This window comes from Physella acuta, unplaced genomic scaffold, assembly GCF_028476545.2.
Source record: "Physella acuta isolate Inbredline_101_S28 unplaced genomic scaffold, ASM2847654v3 ptg000918l, whole genome shotgun sequence".
Lineage (NCBI taxonomy): Eukaryota > Metazoa > Mollusca > Gastropoda > Physidae > Physella > Physella acuta.
Genome location: NW_026732435.1, coordinates 304,833 through 324,070, shown reverse-complemented (window position 1 = coordinate 324,070; position 19,238 = coordinate 304,833). Strand labels below are relative to the sequence as shown.

Genomic DNA, 19,238 nt, shown 5'->3' with positions numbered 1-19,238 from the left:
TCGCTACTTTATAACCACTGTCATTCGTCGTTCGTATTTCCGTCACTTTATTACTACTTCTCTCCACAAGTAACCAATCTTCACTAGACATCTTGAAAGCGCAGAAATAAACGTTTATAATTAGTCCCAATAAGTGGAAGTGTTAAACGTGATATAAGTCGATCGTTAATATATTGTCTAGCCGGTGACGCTGAAAAAGGTTCGAGGATAAATTTTAGGCTAGCTCCCCGAACTTTCTTCAAAACAAAATAAACTGCGGTTAACCCACAGCTGTTGGTTACAATGTCTTGCAAAACTCTTGAATTGTAAACGAATGGTCTGTTTGAATTATTTTTTATAAAAGCCAGAATGGCGGGTTCACGCGGTGGTAATCCAAAACTATCGAAATAAATAAATTGCGATAGACCATATAAAAAAGACCAACCCAGTGGCTGCCTTTATCCTTGGACGAATCTAAATTTATACTGAACGCCGCCTGCTTCGTTCTATCGATACGCGTAGGTAGTTGATCGCACGTTACAACACCAAAGAGATTTGTGCGTTGTACAAATAAATCTGCGGCCAGTATACTTTGTAGTTCTCTTGTGTTCATTTTCGTTTATAGGACGCTTTAGGCGGTGTAATCTGTCAACACTTGTCTCGTTTTCGAAATTTCTAACACCGAATCTAGTTCAGCATACGCAATAACTTGAATCGGTTCAGTTGTAACTTGTGAAAATTTAAGTTCAATGGAAACAGGTCCAGATTTAGCCAATTCAAATTGTTCACCACCCAAAAGACTGGGGCTTAAATCAAAAGCAAACAAGGTATAGCCGTTCTTAAAGTGTTTATAGTCTATACCATTTCCAGCATCTTTTCCAACCATACCCAGAGAGAGGTTACTATTGAAAAATGCTCTAATGGCTTGATTCCTATCAAAGTCCATGACCAGTGGTTTTCCCGATAACGATCGTCCATCAACGCTTACATTTAAATACGTCAAGTGAAAATGTTGAAAATTGAAAGGGTTTTTCGTGTAACTACCATTAAAGGCTGTAGAGGCGACTAGTCCGAGGACTAATCGGGTGGGTGTTTGACTCATATACAAATTGTCTTGATTGTGACTTAACATTCCTTTCGGTATAGCAAAGGTCTTTATAACAACGCGTTTAAAAGGGTATTTTGCATTCATTCTCGTTAAAGCCTTTTCATGCGCGATAGAAATCGCCGGGTTAAGTCTGGCCTTTCTAACCACCAATGTTGCGTGTGTTATCACCGCTTTATACCCCTTGTTTTGGTCTGCTGTCAAGAGAGTGAAACTGTCTTTTGTGGGTGTAAGTTTAATTTTAATGTCAACCCCATTCAGCATATAGCGATCTTGGGTGAAAATGTCAGAGTGTATACGTCCCATCATATCGATCTCATGACTTTCAGCAGCGGTGGTGCGGCGAATCCTATACCCATCATTATTGTCATCTTTGAACTCCTCGAAATGATAGGGTGTGTCCATCGCATATAGAGCGACCGATAGAGACCCATTCTTGGCCTCACCCCCGTAATTTAACGTAGCCTCCAGATAGGCGCGATACGGATAGGTGTTCTCACTAGCGGTGATTAGTGTGTCGTTGAGAGAAATATCCACTTGTGAAAATAAACTGTGCAAAAAATAATTGATGGGTGCGACATCAGAGTCCTCTGGTATGGGATCACCATTCGCTAAGGTCACCTTGGCGCGCACGTGTAAATATGTGTTGAACAAATCTAGATAGTCTTCACTGTTGTCAGAAATTGCAAATTCTATAGGTGCACTTTGTGCCAAGGAGGCTAGGGGATGTATTTCAACAAATTGACCCTCTTCGACGGCAGTTTGTGTCGGGGGTGTACTTAATAAATCCAATCCAGAATGTAAGCACTCACATGAACTTGGGTGAATAAGAGCCATGGTTAAGCAAATATATCTGAATACTTGGGATGCACCTTCTTACGCTTAGCACACGCCTTCGAATGGTTGTGACTTGCTCTGTAAGCTAGTTTTATTCGTTTTTCAAAGGGTTCACCTGGTGGTCTCGACAGCGCACGCTTTCTTCTCAACTCGCTTCCTCTTTGGTTTTGTCCCAGGTGATCAACGGCGCCTTGTAATAAACGATGTCCAGCTTCCTTGGTGTGTTCTTTGAACGATTCTCCAATGTTTCTTCCCGCTAGTGCATCGTTTGCAACATGCAACCCGGTACTAACACCTTCTCTGGGTAAAGCCTTACCTCCCGTCTTTATCCAAGGGAGGACCATTCGACCTAGACCACTAAAGAAACTACCAATACCGTGTCCTCTCTGATTTCTTCCACCGATAAAAATTGGTAAACCATGACCGTACTGGTTACAGTAAAAATCTTCGTACAATTTAGGGTTTCGATGTAAAAGGGTATGTTTCACCATGGTGTGAGTTATTCCAGATCGAAATGTTTACGTGGTCTAAAATGGAGTGTCAACACTGACGTTCCACTTGTGAATGAGAGAGATTGTCCCAACTCGTCGCATAAAAGTATTTCCACTGTGTCGAATGAAAATCAGTTGAGGGGGATGTAGTGGGTTTTGTCGTAAATATGAAAAACGGAACTTGGTTTCTTCTCAACGATCGGTACGGACCGAAGCAAAGGGACCATGACATCGCCAACCGGTCTCGTTTCTACGAGGTCACAATAGACGAATACCGTTTTTACTTCGTCTTCAGGGATATGTTTCTCTCTAACTCTACCAGGAACATGCAAATAGCTTGTCAACCTGTCACGGACGGTACTTTCTATTCCTGTCGCAATTACTTTTACGACAACTTTCTTAAATCCCTTGTTACAGTTTGAAATTACAACTTCCACTTTTTGTTCATCAATATCTCTTTTTATTAGTTTTTTTTATATTGTTAACAAGCGAGTCTATGTAATTATATTTGGTCTGTCGTAATCCATGTATAAAAAGGTTAACGTCTTCACCTTCTGTGCTGGAATGATACTGGAGCCAAATTTCATGTTCCCTAAGCATACAAAATGCACTCGGCATTTGAATTTCGACCAGACCAACCCCATAGTGCGAATTCACATCGATAGTCTGTGGCAATTTAACGAAGAAATGCCCAGCCTCATTGTCTGGAAATACATTTGGTGATGCATTGCTAGGCAGGGTCACATAAAAACTCATTGTAAAATTTTGGTTCTTGCAATGGTTGGGTTAGGTAAAATATAACCTAGACAGCTGGATAACAACACGACCCAAAGTTTTCCCTCTTTGTCGTCGAGTGTTCCACGCGTCAGATTAAATAGTGAAAAAGCGATGACAACAAATATAACCAACATTTGAGACATGAAAACAATTTCCGGTCGTGTCCTTAGTCTACCGATCCAGCTCGAAATGGTCGAACCGATAGAAGACGTGGTGGATTTGGGTCTCACCTCACTCCCACCGAACGGTCTGAGCGTTTCTTCCACCACGGTCTCATCCATGCTTAGGCTTTTCACTGTTTCAACCATCGTTAGTCTTCATATTTCGAAATGTCTCTAGCTGAAATCCAACTGTTGAATGAAGGGTTATAACCGAACCACTTGACTAAATACTCTTTACCACCGACACCCTTTCTTTCTTGTATAATTTGTTCGATGCGGTACACTTTTTTGTCCCCCACTTTCTGAAGCTCTTCTTTGTAAAACGAGCCTTTCAATTCTTCACCCGAATCATCTTTCAAGACGTACGTTACGGGCGTTGTTGCGTTAACTCGGCTCACCGTAAACAGTTCTTCCGTCCACGAAGGCGTGTACACGATCACCTTCGTTAAATACTTTTCGATAAGTAATGTTCACTGGTGCGTATAAAGTATTCCACGCCCTTTCTTGATTACTCAAATTAACATTCACGGGGGCCATGCGAATACTCCGATGGTATGAGTGGTTATAATTGTTGATCAAATCGTCTACTACATCGATGTAACGAAGACGATTTGTTTTAGTAAAGTACCGCCACATTTTTTCTTTTAATGTGCGATTGAATCTTTCAACTATAGCCGCCTTAATATCTTCATTCTCAGTGGTAAAGAAATGAACACCCTCTGCTTTAAGAAATTTTAAAAATGTCTTGTTGACAAATTCACTACCTTTGTCTGTTTGAAAATTTATAGGTTTTCTAGTCGAAAATATTTTACGCACAGCCTCCACTAGCGCTTTACCCGATTTTTTCTTTATCGGAATTGCCCAGGCGAATTTGCTAAACACATTGATGCAAGTCACTAGGTAAGAAAAGCCGTCATTGTCCTTTCGTAATAAGCGCATATCTATGAGATCCGCTTGAAATTGTTGATTTATTCCACCTGTGATGGTGGCGCGCCTTTGAAACCGTCGCCGAAGGGGTTTATGTAACGTGTAGGTATCCTGATGACTTAACCATTATTTAGTTTTTTTAGTTCCAATTTCAGGGTGTTTAAACACACCACCGTAGGCACCTGGTCTACTGGGGTCATAATAATGTCTTGTTAGTGTTTGGTTTTTTCCCACTCGTCCCATTTGGTAGTACTTGTTTTAGTTTTCTTACTTCTGGTACGTTTCGATGGTGGAGTTTTTTCTACGTATGTCTTTTTTTTCTTCGAGGGGCGAATATCAGAGTCAGGCGAGGCGGTTTTCGTTTTAGGTTCAGAGTCGGTTATGTCGACCGTTTCTTTTTTGGGTTCAGTTATGTTTTCTTGTTGTTTTGAAACCTCGGTCGTTGGTGTATTCACGGTGGATGGTTTCACATCGACTAAACCTAGGGGCTTGTTTCTATAATCGTTAAGTCGCGTCGTGTAGAGCAGTAGTGTCTTTTGATATTGTTTCATTTTGTCGTGTGGTGACACATCTTCCCTATTTAAGATATGTTCCATTTGCGAATCCAAGAGGCTTAGACTATCGTTGAGTGTGTCGGGTGGTACATAGGGTTTTTGTTGCATAGACTCTAATATACGAGGATCCATTAACCCTGCTCTGGTACCTTACAAAAAATTACCATTTTGGTACCATGGGGCCAGTTTGACCCTATGGTGAAAAATAGGCTTTTTGACCAGAATAACCGCATTCTTTTATTATTTATTGTTTACCTTGACCTAATAAGAGGTGATAATGTGTTAGTACGTCCAAATAAATATTGTATAGTTCCATGAGAAAATTTTTGTTATTTTAACCCACTGTATGCAAATTGCTATTGCTGGCATTGATTGTGTAATAACTTTGTATGTTCTTCGCATACCAAATAATTACAGTCATTTCAGACTAGTTCGCTTTACTTGACACATGATCTGGGACACATATAACACTCTCAAGCGTAGTCCTGGATGAGAATGTGTGGTGCTTGCTATTTGTGTCTGTATATTTAGGGGTAAATATTTTTCACATTGACGGTACTATGGGGTCTATATGACCCTAAGCGAACAAAAATCTAAATCATAAATAATCAGTAATACTTTAAAACTATCAAACATGTGCAATGTACTTAGGAAGGCCTTACAAAAAAAAAATACATGGCAGGTGACGTCACTAAACGTGGTAGTTTTCAAAATAATCTGGTACAAAGAGGGCTTGGGGTCATATAGATCCCGTGGTACCAGAGCAGGGTTCAAAATCATTTTTCTGGCCATCCTTAAAATCCCAAGACACCTTTAAGCACACCAAGGACTGGTCTGTTAAGCACCTATGAAACCTCCGGTCTGCAAAATTTCCTTTCGTCTTTTGACGGTCAATTTATTTTTGGTAAGTTGTCTCAAGCTCGCTTTGTGACGATGCAGACGTCTCTTCTGAACCGGTGTGAGGGGAACGTTGCCTTTTAAGACATTGTGACAGCACTCGCATAATGTTTTTTCGAGGTGGGGCGAAGCATTTTTGACAACGGCTTTCACGACGGGTGGTTTTGCCCGAGCCAATAACCTTAACATTTCACCTTGTCGTTTTAATGACGCAGACATGTTTGCTTTTTTTTGGAACGTAAACAACTTGTTGCTCGTGAGAAATGATACAACTACGTAATCTCAGATTATCCGGTGTTTCGTGTCGAAGGTCGATCAACAAATAACCATGAGGGGCCGATGTCGCGTCCTTAAAACTTTCCAGGACATATGAAACGCGACCTGGGTACATTTGTTTTGCTAAATTTGTAATCTGTGAACCGTCCCTAGGGTTCTTGAACAGTACGATGTAGTGCGAATTGAGACTGATGGTTCTTTGTTCTTTATTTTTTCCGAATAGGTTTTGGACAATATACATGACACTAATATTACGATAATGACTTCCTTTCGTAAACAATTTTGTAATTCGATCATCTGTTTCCACCATCAAATCATCTATCACAATTAGACGACGACGTTTTCCATCCCCCATTGAGCCGTTTTCTATGTCAGGAAGACCTTCCACAAACTGAACATTCTTGATAGAATCATACATAGGCTGCCATTCACCGTAACAGTAATAAATTTCCTCAGGTGTAGGATCCATCATCTCTGACACCTGGGATAAAAACGTTTTAACAAATACCGTTTTACCACACCCGGTAGGGCCAGCTATCAGAGCCGTAAAGGGATGTTTCCATCTCGGATACATAGTTTCAATGTTTGAATTTGCTTTTAGTAATCCATCTTATATACGACACAGCGTTACATAACTTACATGCACAATTAACAAACACAATAAAATAAAAAAAGACCGTTTCAATGTATATAATAATATATTTATTTATTTATTAAAAAATCAACCCATCAGCATACACGCATAAATTATGTCTTATTTACATATCTACATTAGTATAATATGTCGTTAAAATTTATAACTGTCAAAAGTCTTATATGTCTAGGGGAGATGTTATCACATTGTCTGGGTGTACCTGTCTTTTAATGTAAAAGTAAGAAAGTGCATTTTTGTGTTGGGTGTATGTATAAACCCCGTTGTTGAATGCCCTGAAACCTGTATTTGTTCCCCCACCCGGTACTTTTGTTGTGAGGACCTGCATAAATGTCTCTTTGTCTAGTGTGTTGTGGTTTTTGGATAGACCTTTGGCTGATGTTTTAGGATCGTTGTCTCCGAAACAGTGATAAGTCTTACTACATAAATACATCATCCCATCCCCTTCATATTCCAACTTAAACAACCCCGGTGTTCTTTTCTCATAACGTTTCCTATCACTACACGCCTGACATTCAATAGCTACCGTACCCTTGCCGATAATAAATTGGGGTCTATGTGAGTCGCATACTTCTGAGGGGAACCATTTGTCGTAAACGTCTAAAAACTCGTGTTCTAGTTCGGGTCTAACGGCTTTTAATAAGTCATCGGTACTTAAGGCTAAGTATAAACTGTCAGTGTCCATCTCACAGAGTTGAAAGTCGGCCCTATCTATATATTTTTCTATAAAGTCATAATAAAATTCTAGCATCCTAAGTTTCGCGTATTGATAAACGAAAAAACCTATCTGTAGGGGAACATTCCAATCTATTTTCTTTTTTAACATTTCTATTTCGTAAACTCCGTCGGAAAGTTGGGTCATTTTTTTAAAACGTGGATTATACAACGTCCGACATCGCTATCACTACAGTAAGATATGTCCGTATGTCGTGCTTTATTCGTTATCGTTTTACCGTATGCCGCGTTTCCTAACAATTTCATTGTTTCACTCGTAATCGCGTTATTGACGTCTATATCCCCCTTTCTTCGCGCGTATGAAACAGTACCCCCAAAGGTCTTAAAACACGAAACCGGATTATATTCTACCACTTGATACATTTTAGTCACTACCAACCCATGATTTAAATACCACTTTAAAAGAGGGGTCGCTAATAAAATTTTCTCCCCTTTAAAGCTACCGATTAAAGTGCGTCTACCGCTTGTCAATAATTTATTGTCGACCGCGTATTGTCTCATAAACGCTCCGATGTCGTCCCGCGTAACGTCTGTATTTTTAAAAATCGGTGTCATCTCACTAAAGTATTCTCTTAAACTATCCGGCACTTTAATGTCGCATTCTGCCAAACCAAAACACGAGTCGTCTAAAACAGAATCGATGATCTGTTTTTCAATCAGGGGCCAGCTTTTACCATAGGTCGGTGTCGGTGTCTTTTGAGATTTGTCACTAGCTTGTAATAATAATAATTGGGTCAGTCTGTTTATTGGTCCCCCACTCACATTCCCACATTTCTACGACTTTGACGTTAAGACTATCGGTCAGGTACTTCGTAATTTCGGTTGTCTTTTTAAATAATTCAGTCAAGGGTCTGTTACTAATAGGGTTTAATGTCCTATCTTTAGTTAAGGGACAGTCAGGGTGTCCGTGAAAGAGGCAGCCATGGAACTGATAAACGGTTAGAGCCTTCGCGTCCCACCCGTCTACTCTTATATGTCGGGGTCCTAAACTAACTTCGCCCTCGTTAAACGCAGTTTTTAAAATTACTCCCTTTGTTGTTGAAACCCACGATAACCACTCCCAGACCTGTTCCACATAACGACTAGCTCTACGCGGTTTAAACCCATCCTCACTATTTCTAATAAGCGGGAATCCTGTCGGCATTTTCTGTGTCAGAGACCGTAAATAAAGTGCGTTCGCGTCGTACCCCTTAATCACGTGTACCACTTTATTACTAGCCCCCCTAATGAAAGTCGCCCCATTTTCGTGATGTCTATGAAAAATTATGGAGGGGCCCCCTACGATATTTTTTCTTATTGATGAATGTAATTCCGACTCGCGTTCAGAACACAAAGAAAAAGAAACGTCTTCTGAAAGTGTTTTAAAAAGATATTTTAATGTTACCCCGGGAACAGAAATCGCGTCTTTGAAAATATCAACCCCTAAATTTTGGTAAAAGTTAGTTTGGCGCTCGAGCGCCCCGATAAACGGCTTAACATCAATATTATTATAATAAATAAGAAAATCTTTAAAAGTTTTCATCCCCTTCTCTACCCAAAGTTGCTTACACATCGCGTACTCCTCGTCCGAAATATTACAATTTTTTAAGGTTGAAAAAAAGGCCGAGTGTGGAGGTAAACGCGTTTCGTCTAAGACGGCTAAATTTTTTACGTACTCGTACGGAAAAAAACCTTAGGTCTCTTTAACATTATACGCGGCGAGGTATTTACTATAGCTAAACCCGGGTGCTAGATAATTAAGAATGTCTAAGAACTTTAATTTGTGTGTTGAAATACACATAAAATTATTATTTCTTTTCACGACGTATTTAAACGGTGTTTGTTTATCTTCTACTTCTTCTTCTTCTTCATCATTAAAACTAGGTCCCTCTTCTAACCCTTCTGTATTTGAATTAGCTAAAAAGTACTGTATGAAATATGGTTTAACGAGATTAATATCGTATTTCCCTGAATTAAACCCTATAACCGGCATTTGTCTCAAATACTCTTCTAACCTAACGCTAAGTATCCTATCAAATCCTTTCTCGTTAGATTTATTATTACTACCCCTAGATTTAGGTGGATATAGCTCCCTTATTTGGTTAAAAATAGGCTCGAACTGTTTTCTCAAAATATCATAAGCTGCCTCAGCGATTGTATGTAGTATGTCAATAACTCTAGTCACTAATTCTTGGGGGTCACCAGTCGAAATAAAACATATGGGTTCGACGAACCCATCTACGTTTGACGCAATCGCACACGACAAGGGTACGTGCTTGGCTACACTAGTTGTAGAACTACCTAACGCTCGTAAGTTTGAGTGGTTGAAATAACACTCAAAATCACACGTCGCGCGGAAGGGATAAACAAAGTTACTATCTACATCTACCCCATAGCCTGCTAAAAACTCCCAGATTGATTTCTGTGTCTGATAAACCCCTCCCTTATACCTATCTACGGGTTTACCCCATTACATCCTTTCGCGTGTCTGTTTAATTGCTTAACGGTGGGCCATAATTTGTTACACATAGAACACGCGAAAGAGTGCCCCGCCCCATCTATATTATTGATGTACATAAAATGATTATTAAAAAATAAAAGATATATTGTTTCCCTGAATCTATCACTACTTCTAAGTTTGGGACAAAGGACCTTATTTTCGTTAAATTAAAAAATATCAATAGTTATACTAAAACAGGACTCTAAGAGGGGGATTTCGAGTATACTAACCCCACTAAAATTATCCAAGGTCCCTAGACCTTGATATTCTTGCCACTGTCTCGCGAGGTTTTGTGTTGGTTTTCTAAGATCTCTTATGTGTGGCTAAACATCTAAAAAAACAGAAATTGTCTGTGTAGGGTTTTGAATTTGAATCGTGTTGTAAAGTGTTAATGGCGTGATTATGTTTGATGAAATCGGGGACGTCTGTGAGAAGGCAACCTATGGGGAATTCGTTAAGGTGATATAGATAGAATGTGGTGGCTGGAATGATCTCAACGGTGTATTTCGTATTCAGTCTATTGTGTTGTGCGTAGTTTAGAATGTCTACTGTGCTTAAGTGTTCTAAAAAATCTTTAAAATCTACTTTGTTGTTAATTAATTTAGGAAGCTCTAAGACGCATGCATTGTTGTTACTTGAGTGAAAAAACCTATATTCCCCTGTTTCTTTATGTTTTAAAATGGTATGGTGACTATAGTTGATTTTGAAGCGTTTAGTTTGTGTGTTAAATATGGTGTCTACAAGTTTTGTATTCCAGTCTATTGGAGTAGTGTGTAGTGGGTTGTGAAAAAAATTGAATCTGGATAAATGTTTGCCTGTAGTTGCGTGTGTCTGTATGGAGTTCCAATTGTCAATGCATATGTTTTGTAATTCGCTGTTTAAGTTGTAAATGGTGTCAATTTCGTCGAACGGTAAGTCTAAGTCGTTCACTTCCTCTAAATCTAGGTCTACCACATCTCCCCTTAGGGCATCTACAAGTATAGCGTCGGTGTCTACATTAACGTTACTGTCGTTGTGAGGTGTCTTTAGGCGTTTGTTTGTTGTTTCGTCATAGGTCCTTTGTCTCTTTAATTGTATAGGTCGGTTGTCTGTTTGTCTGTCGTTTGCTAATGCAGGTTGTTCAGTTTGTCTGTCAGATGTTAATGTCGGTTGTTCACTTTGTCTGTCAGATGCTGATGGGGCATCGGTTGGTGTAAGTGGATTGGTGTGCACTGGGTGGTGTGTCTTTTTAAATTGTCAACTTTAGTGTACATTTTGCCGCATTCTGTGCATTGATATTTTCCTCGACCATGTGCAGTGTCTTGATGTCTTTTAAAATGTTGTTTATGGTTGAATTTGCGTTGACGGATGGTGCACTCGTATCTGTTCACGGTTGAGTGACTGGCTGGATGGGTGGTTTGCATCTCAGTCTGTCTGTACAAGTAAGAAAGAAAAAATAAAAAAATAATCGTAAATAAAATAAAAGTAAATATATTTGACAACTTATTTAAAAAATAAATAAGACTTAATTAAGCGTATTTTTATATGAACAGGGTTAATTCCATTAAAATATATAAATAAAATAAATAAAATAAAATAAAATAAAATAAACAGTATTGAACTTACTTTTTAATGTTAATGTCTAAGCCGGCTTGAGAGATGTCCGTCGGAGGGTTGCTGTATGTGGGTGGTTCGGCTGGATGTGGGTGGGTTGGATTTTTGGCTAGTTCAATGGCTTGTTTAGTGGTTACGGTTGACTGTATAATAAAAATTAAAACGAATACCTATGACTACTTATTTAAAAAATAAATGAGATTTAGTTAAAGGGTAAAAAAATAAAGTACCCTTTTCAAAAGCTATTGGTATATAGGACAAGTGCAGTAGAGTTCACTTGTTTCTGTGACCTCAGTATATGAAGAGATAGTGTGATTAGCACTATTTACTTTCCCTAACGTAAGTCAAGACAACAAAAGTACTCAGGGGCGGTTTATTGACTTGAGTCCGGATTCGAACTCGTAACTTACGGATTAACAGTAAAGCAAATACATTTGATTACTTATTTAAAAGATAAATAAGATTTAATTAAAAGGGTATAAGCGTATCTTCATTAGTAATCTAGTGGGTGGGTCAGGTGTACATTACAAATTAAAGCTAGTACATTTGACTACAAGAAAATAAATAAGATTTAATTAAAGGGTATAAACCTATCTTTATTAATGAACGAGAAGATGAATAAGGTATACATTAAAAATTAAAGCGAATACATTTGACTACAAGAAAATAAATAAATAAAATTTAATTAAAGGGAATAAACGTATCTTTATATTCGCTGAGTTAACTCCCTTAAAAGAATATATATATATATATATATATATATATATATATATATATATATATATATATATATATATATATAAATAAAAATATTAACCTTACCTTAGTGCTGGATGATTTGAATGTCTAAGATGAAGTGAACTCGGTATCACAAAGTACAAAGTCCGTATGAGGGTAGTTGATTCGATGGATGCGGTATCACAAAGTATGCGGTCCGTAGCAGTATAGTTAGTTCAGTGGACGCAGTATCACAAAGTATGTAGTCCGTAGCAGGGTGGCTGGTTGGCTGGACGTGAAGATGAGTTGCAGTCCTGAGCAGTAGTGTTTAAAGTAAAATTTCGTCTGAATTTATACTTTATGAACGCGTGGTCCAATTATGCAGGCGTGGGTCACGCAGATGTGGAGGTCATTGAATTCTCCCTGCAATCCTTGGTTTAAAAAAAAAACCTCGTCACCTGCTTGATACATAAAATAAAAAAATCTAATTTCTTTATTTCGCCTGTTTCACGCTTGCGCAGTGAAACGAGTCGTCACTTTGGACCCAGGCGCTTTGGGGTTTTCAAAGCCTATTGTCCGCCGCTCACAACCCACATGACAAAAGAGTATTGTGCTTTTGTCCTCACAGAATACAATAGGCGGCCGACGCGTGCCCGTGTTTCGGTTATACAGTCAGTGCGTGGAATTTGTAAAGATTACTACATGCTAAATTTACCCAAAATTCTAAACGCAGACACCGCGGGTGTGAACAAGGGAAGGGTGGACGCGTGCCATTGTGTACTGCATACCATGATTGACGTGCGCGTGTTTTAACACTTACAATAGGTCCGAGTTTAGCGCCGTAATTTTTATCGACTATTCTATAAGCAGACAACGCGGATGTTTACACAAAGGTTATTTACCTCACAAAGTACAAGGGAAGCTAGTCGCGTGCTGCTTACCACTGCATCACCCGCGATTTTGGGAGGTCGTTGAACTACATTACCAACCGTTCGCGGTTTATTTTGTTTTGGGGGAGCTAGCCTAAAACTTATCCTTCAACCTTTTTTAGCGTCACCGGCTCGACAATATATTAACGATCGACTTATATCACGTTTAACACTTCCACTTATTGGGACTAATTATAAACGTTTATTTCTGCGCTTTCAAGATGTCTAGTGAAGATTGGTTACTTGTGACCAGGAGTAGTAATAAAGTGACGGAAATACGAACGACGAATGACAGTGGTTATAAAGTAGCGATCGTTAGTCAATTCATGAACAAAAACACTTTAAATCTTAGAGATCTTATGGATGGTACAGATCTTAAATTTCCTAATAATTCTGGAATTAATCTCTCTCGTGTAGCCTTTGAACGTTTACTCACCCTGAGATATGACATTTTAAAAGCGTTTGATGACTTGGAGAAAGTTGAAATAAATTCATAACATATAAGAAGTCTTTTGTTGTGATATAAGTTGTGTGTACGTTGTGTGTGAGTAAATAAACGCAAGCCATAAACACAACAAACCAGTGGGGGCAATGACCGCCCGGGTGTTGGCACTTGATGTTTCTCTTTATATTAAGACGAGTAGAATTCGACATCCACCAGTCCTATTCAACAAAGATTTTATACGGTCAACATGTTTACACATAACTTTAAAAAAAATCGATAGTAAAGGCGCGTGAGTTGGATTAGACAATGGGGTACAGCACCTGCCTTTGTGTATGACGCGAGTAGCGGCACACAAAAGGACATGCTCACACAGACGTCAGACAAAGGGAGAATGAGATTGCAACACACAAAGGGAAGGGGTACCACCTGCTACCACCTCTCCTACCCGCCCCCCGGGTTTCACCCGCATCACCCCCACCCACACCCTCACTGGGGGGTGGTGAAATACTATTTTACTATATACTGTTAAAGCCGGACTGTCGTCCAGGTCATTAAAAACAACCAACAACTGATCAAGTGGTCAACAAGTGGACAGTTGGTCAATTGGACAAAAAACAATAACCTAACCCTCACCCTCAATAAACAATCGACTGACGGGTACCCTCACGCAAAAACAAGTGTTCAACAGATGGGCACCCTCACCCTCAATACAACCATTGAGGGTGAGGACCCCCTAACCTTCACCCAAACCCTCACCCAAAACAAATGATCAACAGATGGGCACCCTCATCCTCAATCACCCTCACCCAAAACAAATGATCAACAGATGGGCACCCTCACCCTCAATACAACAATCAACAAGTGATTAATGAGTGGTCAAGTGGTCAACAACGGGTTAAAAAATCAATATCTGGTTAAAAATAATCAACAGGTGGTCAAGAATCAATCAATAACGGGTAAAAACAATCAACATGTGGTCAAAAATCAATCAATAACGGTCAAAATATGCAACAGTTGGCACCATCATGCAACAGATGGCACCCTCATGCAACAGATGGCACCCTCAACCCTCACCCTCAATACGTGCCAAAGGGGACCTACTATACTACTCCCATCAGGTACCCATCTGAGCTGGGTTGTCTTAATGGCGTCATACAGACTCGACGCCGGGATCCGAACGTGAGACTATATATAAAGCAACAACTATATATAAAACAACTACTGTATATAAAGCTACTACTATATATCAAATATTATAAATCTACTACTAAAATGATGTTACTGATTGAAATGTTAGGCGGAACAAAAAAAATCTTTTCTTCCTGTAATGTCCAATGATTCGTTCACAAATGTCAAGGCTTCAACCAAGACTTATGACGCTTTGTATATATTGTTTGCACTACTTGTGTCTTCTTCTACTTCGTTCTTAATTTTTTTTCTCCGACACAATAAAGCATACGTGTTAACGTGTTGTGTGCCTTTAAGACCGTTGTCTCCGATTTCAGCCCGCTTTGGTTTTTGGATTTCCTTTCATAGCCTCTGTCCAACCAAGAACAAACTACAAGGCAGCAGTTACTTAATTATGTACTACTAATATGTAAATACGTTTTTAAGCCATTCAATGCAAACAATTGTATATTTAGGTGCTTATTCTCATATTGTGATTAAGTATATTTATTGATTTATTGTATGCCTTTTGTTATAAGTAGAGGATAAAATTAAAACTTTTTCAAGTGATTCGGTATTTCTGCAGTTGTTTCCCATTGACCTTAAGTAAAAAAAGCGTGGTAGGATTGTTTTTGCATGCATTAGTATATGTATGTTACTTGCACTGATTCTATCAAACGTATTTCAACAAAGAAAATATTCAAAATGTACACGCTAGGTACTAAATTTACTGCACTGTAGACGTTAGGCCTAGGTTTGTGACTTTAAAATAAAATAAAGACGTAGCCTACATGTAAGTTCAAACACATTGCTCCTGAGCTAATCATTACACTTCGATTTATGATAAAAGTCATTTAGCTTGAATAAATGTATAGAGTCATGTAGCTTGAATACATGTAAAGATGGAGTCATTTGGCTTGAATAAATGTATAGATAGAGTCATGAATTATTCATGAGTGATCAGTGGACAAACGTGACACATAGAAAGACAAGCAAACAAATTAAGGCCCGCCAGTGACTTCAGCAATAAACCGGGAGTGATTTCCCCTAAATCTTCTGGAATATTCTTATATAAAACTACGAGGCGAGAGTGGCAACTATGGATATGGACTCGATTTTTAATTAATATTTAAGTACTTTAACAATTTAAAAAAAAATATAATAGAATCTAGTAGGAAAAAAAAAAGCGCACTTAGTGATCAGCAAACATATGCGGATGATTTTAGAAATCGGAAACAGCGTAAAGTAATTACTTCCGTTCAATGTAGAGTACTCAAAATTCGACAGAAGGCAGATCATTATATCGGTTACTTATGTATAAAAACGTGTCTATCTACCTGAAAGAGTTATAGACTTTTGACATACCAAAAGTAGAACAAGTTCCACTTCAGCTTGCGGAATTCACCGAAAAGCTAATACGGAAATATACTTTTGGTATAATACTTAGATATGCAGTTTCATCAATCAACTAGCTGTCTTCATAAAAATATCAGTTGAAGATTAAAAGAAACGGTTTAATCGTAATTTTCATTATTTTCAAATGTATTATAATTTCCTTTAAGATAGTTTATAGTAAAATGTGACATTAACCTATTCAGACCATTTTTGTTCATGCAAAAATAAAAGCCTTGCAAGTCAAATTTTAGAGAGTTCAAATTGGTCACAATATAACCCTGTCTGTAACAGTAAAAACTATAGGCCCATACACACTAATTAAAAAAAAGAAGAGTCTGAATACGTAGAGCGATGGTTTGATTTAAGAACCGATTAAATTAATGAATACACTTTATGTTTAGATAAGTGAAATCTTAGTTTATAGTAAAATACTCCTTTGTATTAGTTTTAATTGTTTAAAGCATGATAAGCCAATGCAATAAGTCGCCAACATGCAGAGGCGTAGCGCGGGGGGGGGAGGGTGCGGGGGTGCGGAACGCTCCGGGTGACACCATTTAGGGGGGTAACACCAAGGCAAAAAATTGCAAAATATATAGAGAAAAACTTGAGGGGGGTTGCAAATCAAAAGTTTGAGGGGGGGGGGGGGGTGCCAATCGAAAACTTGAGGGGGGATGCAAATCGAAAGTTTAAGGAGGGGGGTGCAGATCGAAAATTTGAAAGTTTGTCCCCGGGAAGACACGCCTCTGGGGGGTGACACCATTAAGTGCCGCTCCGGGTAACACCCGACCTCGCTACGCCACTGCCAACATGTATGAATAATAAAAGACAAATTGTATCCAAAGAATCCAAACCAAAAAAAACAAACTAAAATCCGGGAGAAACCTACTATAAGAAACCATTTCCTGGGTTTCACTAAATATTTAAGAGCAGCTTCTAAATGAGGTTTGTTAATCAATGCGTAATATTAGTCTACACCTGAATACTTTTGATGAATAATGCGCTTAATATTTGTTGTCTAATTTATTTATTATTATAGTTCATGTTTATAAATAGTTAAAATATATTGACAGGCTCAGAAAAGAATATGTTTGCATTTTTCCCGTGTTTGTAAGGTTGTTAGCGACCATACATCATGTCGCTGAATGCACAGGTTAATATGCATCACACAACAGACAGTCACCTGATGAACATTGATACCCCCCCCCCCCCCCCAACCTATCCAAGTATTTTGACTTATGTAAATAACAACCGATGTCTTTTGGTTAGCATTACTTTTGTTAAATCGTATCTCTGTTCTTTTTAACTGAGTTAGAAAACACTTTCTATTTCTAATTCACTTGTATATGGCTAAAAGCAACAGCCTCATAATATTTGAAAGTAGACGTATGAACACTTTAATAACAGCTGGCTTTTTAAAAGAAAATTATTTTTTTTTCTGCCGAAAATGCACTTGATGCAATGTCAATAGTGTTTAGATTAAGTAATCTGCTTGATTCTGAAAGTTATATTAAAGAAACACAAACTGTTCGTTTTCAAAATGTATTAATAGAATAAATTCAATATTGAAGATAAGCTTTTACTGTTTAGGCTTTTAATAATAATTTTAATTTGGGTTATCATATATTAAATAATGTGTGAACATTTTTTTCCATTTCTTTTATTCTTTGTAAATTGATTTATTTAGTTATGAATCGGTTTTGCGTCTGTGAGTTATTTCCCAATAGTTATTTTTAGAAACTGATGGGGAAGTAATTGTAATATGCTCGTTTAGAACGCCAAATCAAATTAAAATTAATTTACTTAAGATCACCCAATCTTATAATGAATAAAGGGAAGTAATAAGTAAATACGTATTTTTAGTCAAAGAAATGTGAGATTTGTTGTATGATTTATGTTTACAATAAACCGAAACATATTACCAGCAATCCACCACGTCTACTAATGTAAGAGCAACATATAAGACATTAAGACTCTGATAGTTGGAATTCGAACGTATATTTTGCATTTGCGCAGCGCGACAGATACAGAGTGCAGAGAATATCAATAACCCACGCCGATAAATCTGGGCAAAGGGGCATGCTGAAATGGCTGCCTTCCAAGACAAGCGACGATGATATAATGGCGATTCTGAAATCTATAAGCAGTCAGGACTGAACACCAACATTTAAGAGAATAGACCAATCAAATGTGGTCCAATTCACCATCTCTCTGGAGAAAGAAGATGTGGAGAGTGTGCCACACTATATTATACTTACAAATGAGGCCAACAAGGAGAGCAGAGTCCTTATAATCCTCAATGGGAGGAGGGTGCAATGTTGCCACTGCAACACAGACAGGCACCTGCCTAAAATGTGTGAGCATTTGAGGACTCGCGCTCTTGACGGCGTCCAGCTAGTAGATGGACAGTACAGGGCAATAGACTGGAAAAGTGGTTCCAAAAGTGGTTCCACTTTGTGTTGCCAGAAAGCATATTTTTGAACCAAAATTGAATATTTTAAAATATTTGTGAAATAAGTACAAAGTCACTTCCGGTTTTACTAAGGCTAGAAATATTAAAACTAAAAATTACTAATAATATAATAGTAATTTACAAAACATTTTAATTTTAATTTGGATTAGTATAGTCAGGGTGTTGGGGTGAAAGGGGATGTTATATTATTTAATACAAATAAACTACTAGGCTATATTCCATTGTAATAATAAGTAAAGCGTAATTAATATCAACAGTTTAATATAGGCCTAATCAATCTAGATCGACCTCTGACTATGGGGTCATCTATTAACGATGTCACAACGATGCCAGACACCCCCTTCCCCAAAAAAGTAAACCTAAGCCCCCCCCCCCATTGCAGCGATTTTCATAAAATATTTAGACCTATGGGCTTTTCCAACATTCAATGTAGGCCTATTGATTGATTATTTTATAACAATTTATAAAACAACTTTTAATAATGCAAATAAAGGCTTAGATTCAGTTTCTTAACATGAGTGTTTGTTGAACATTGAAAAGTGTCATCTTACTTTCTGAATCCCCTCCCGCCCTTGACACAAAGGTCCAAATCTCCCCCCCACCTCAAAGTCTGATGGACGACCACTACAGCATTTTGCTATTATTTATAGGA

The 19,238-nt window shown here is 38.2% G+C and overlaps 1 protein-coding gene across 1 annotated transcript; it reads right to left on the bottom strand.

Moving 5' to 3' along the window:
* Nucleotides 1–610: 610 nt before the first annotated feature.
* LOC131953371 (uncharacterized protein F54H12.2-like) lies at nucleotides 611–1,921 on the bottom strand. The gene has a single exon (XM_059316532.1). It carries the CDS (start codon nucleotides 1,919–1,921, stop codon nucleotides 611–613), a length of 1,311 nt encoding a protein of 436 aa, XP_059172515.1.
* Nucleotides 1,922–19,238: the final 17,317 nt, after the last annotated feature.

Coding starts and splice junctions, on each gene's coding strand:
- LOC131953371 (XM_059316532.1), bottom strand. CDS start 1,921: ATGGCTCTTATTCACCCAAGTTCATGTGAGTGCTTACATTCTGGATTG.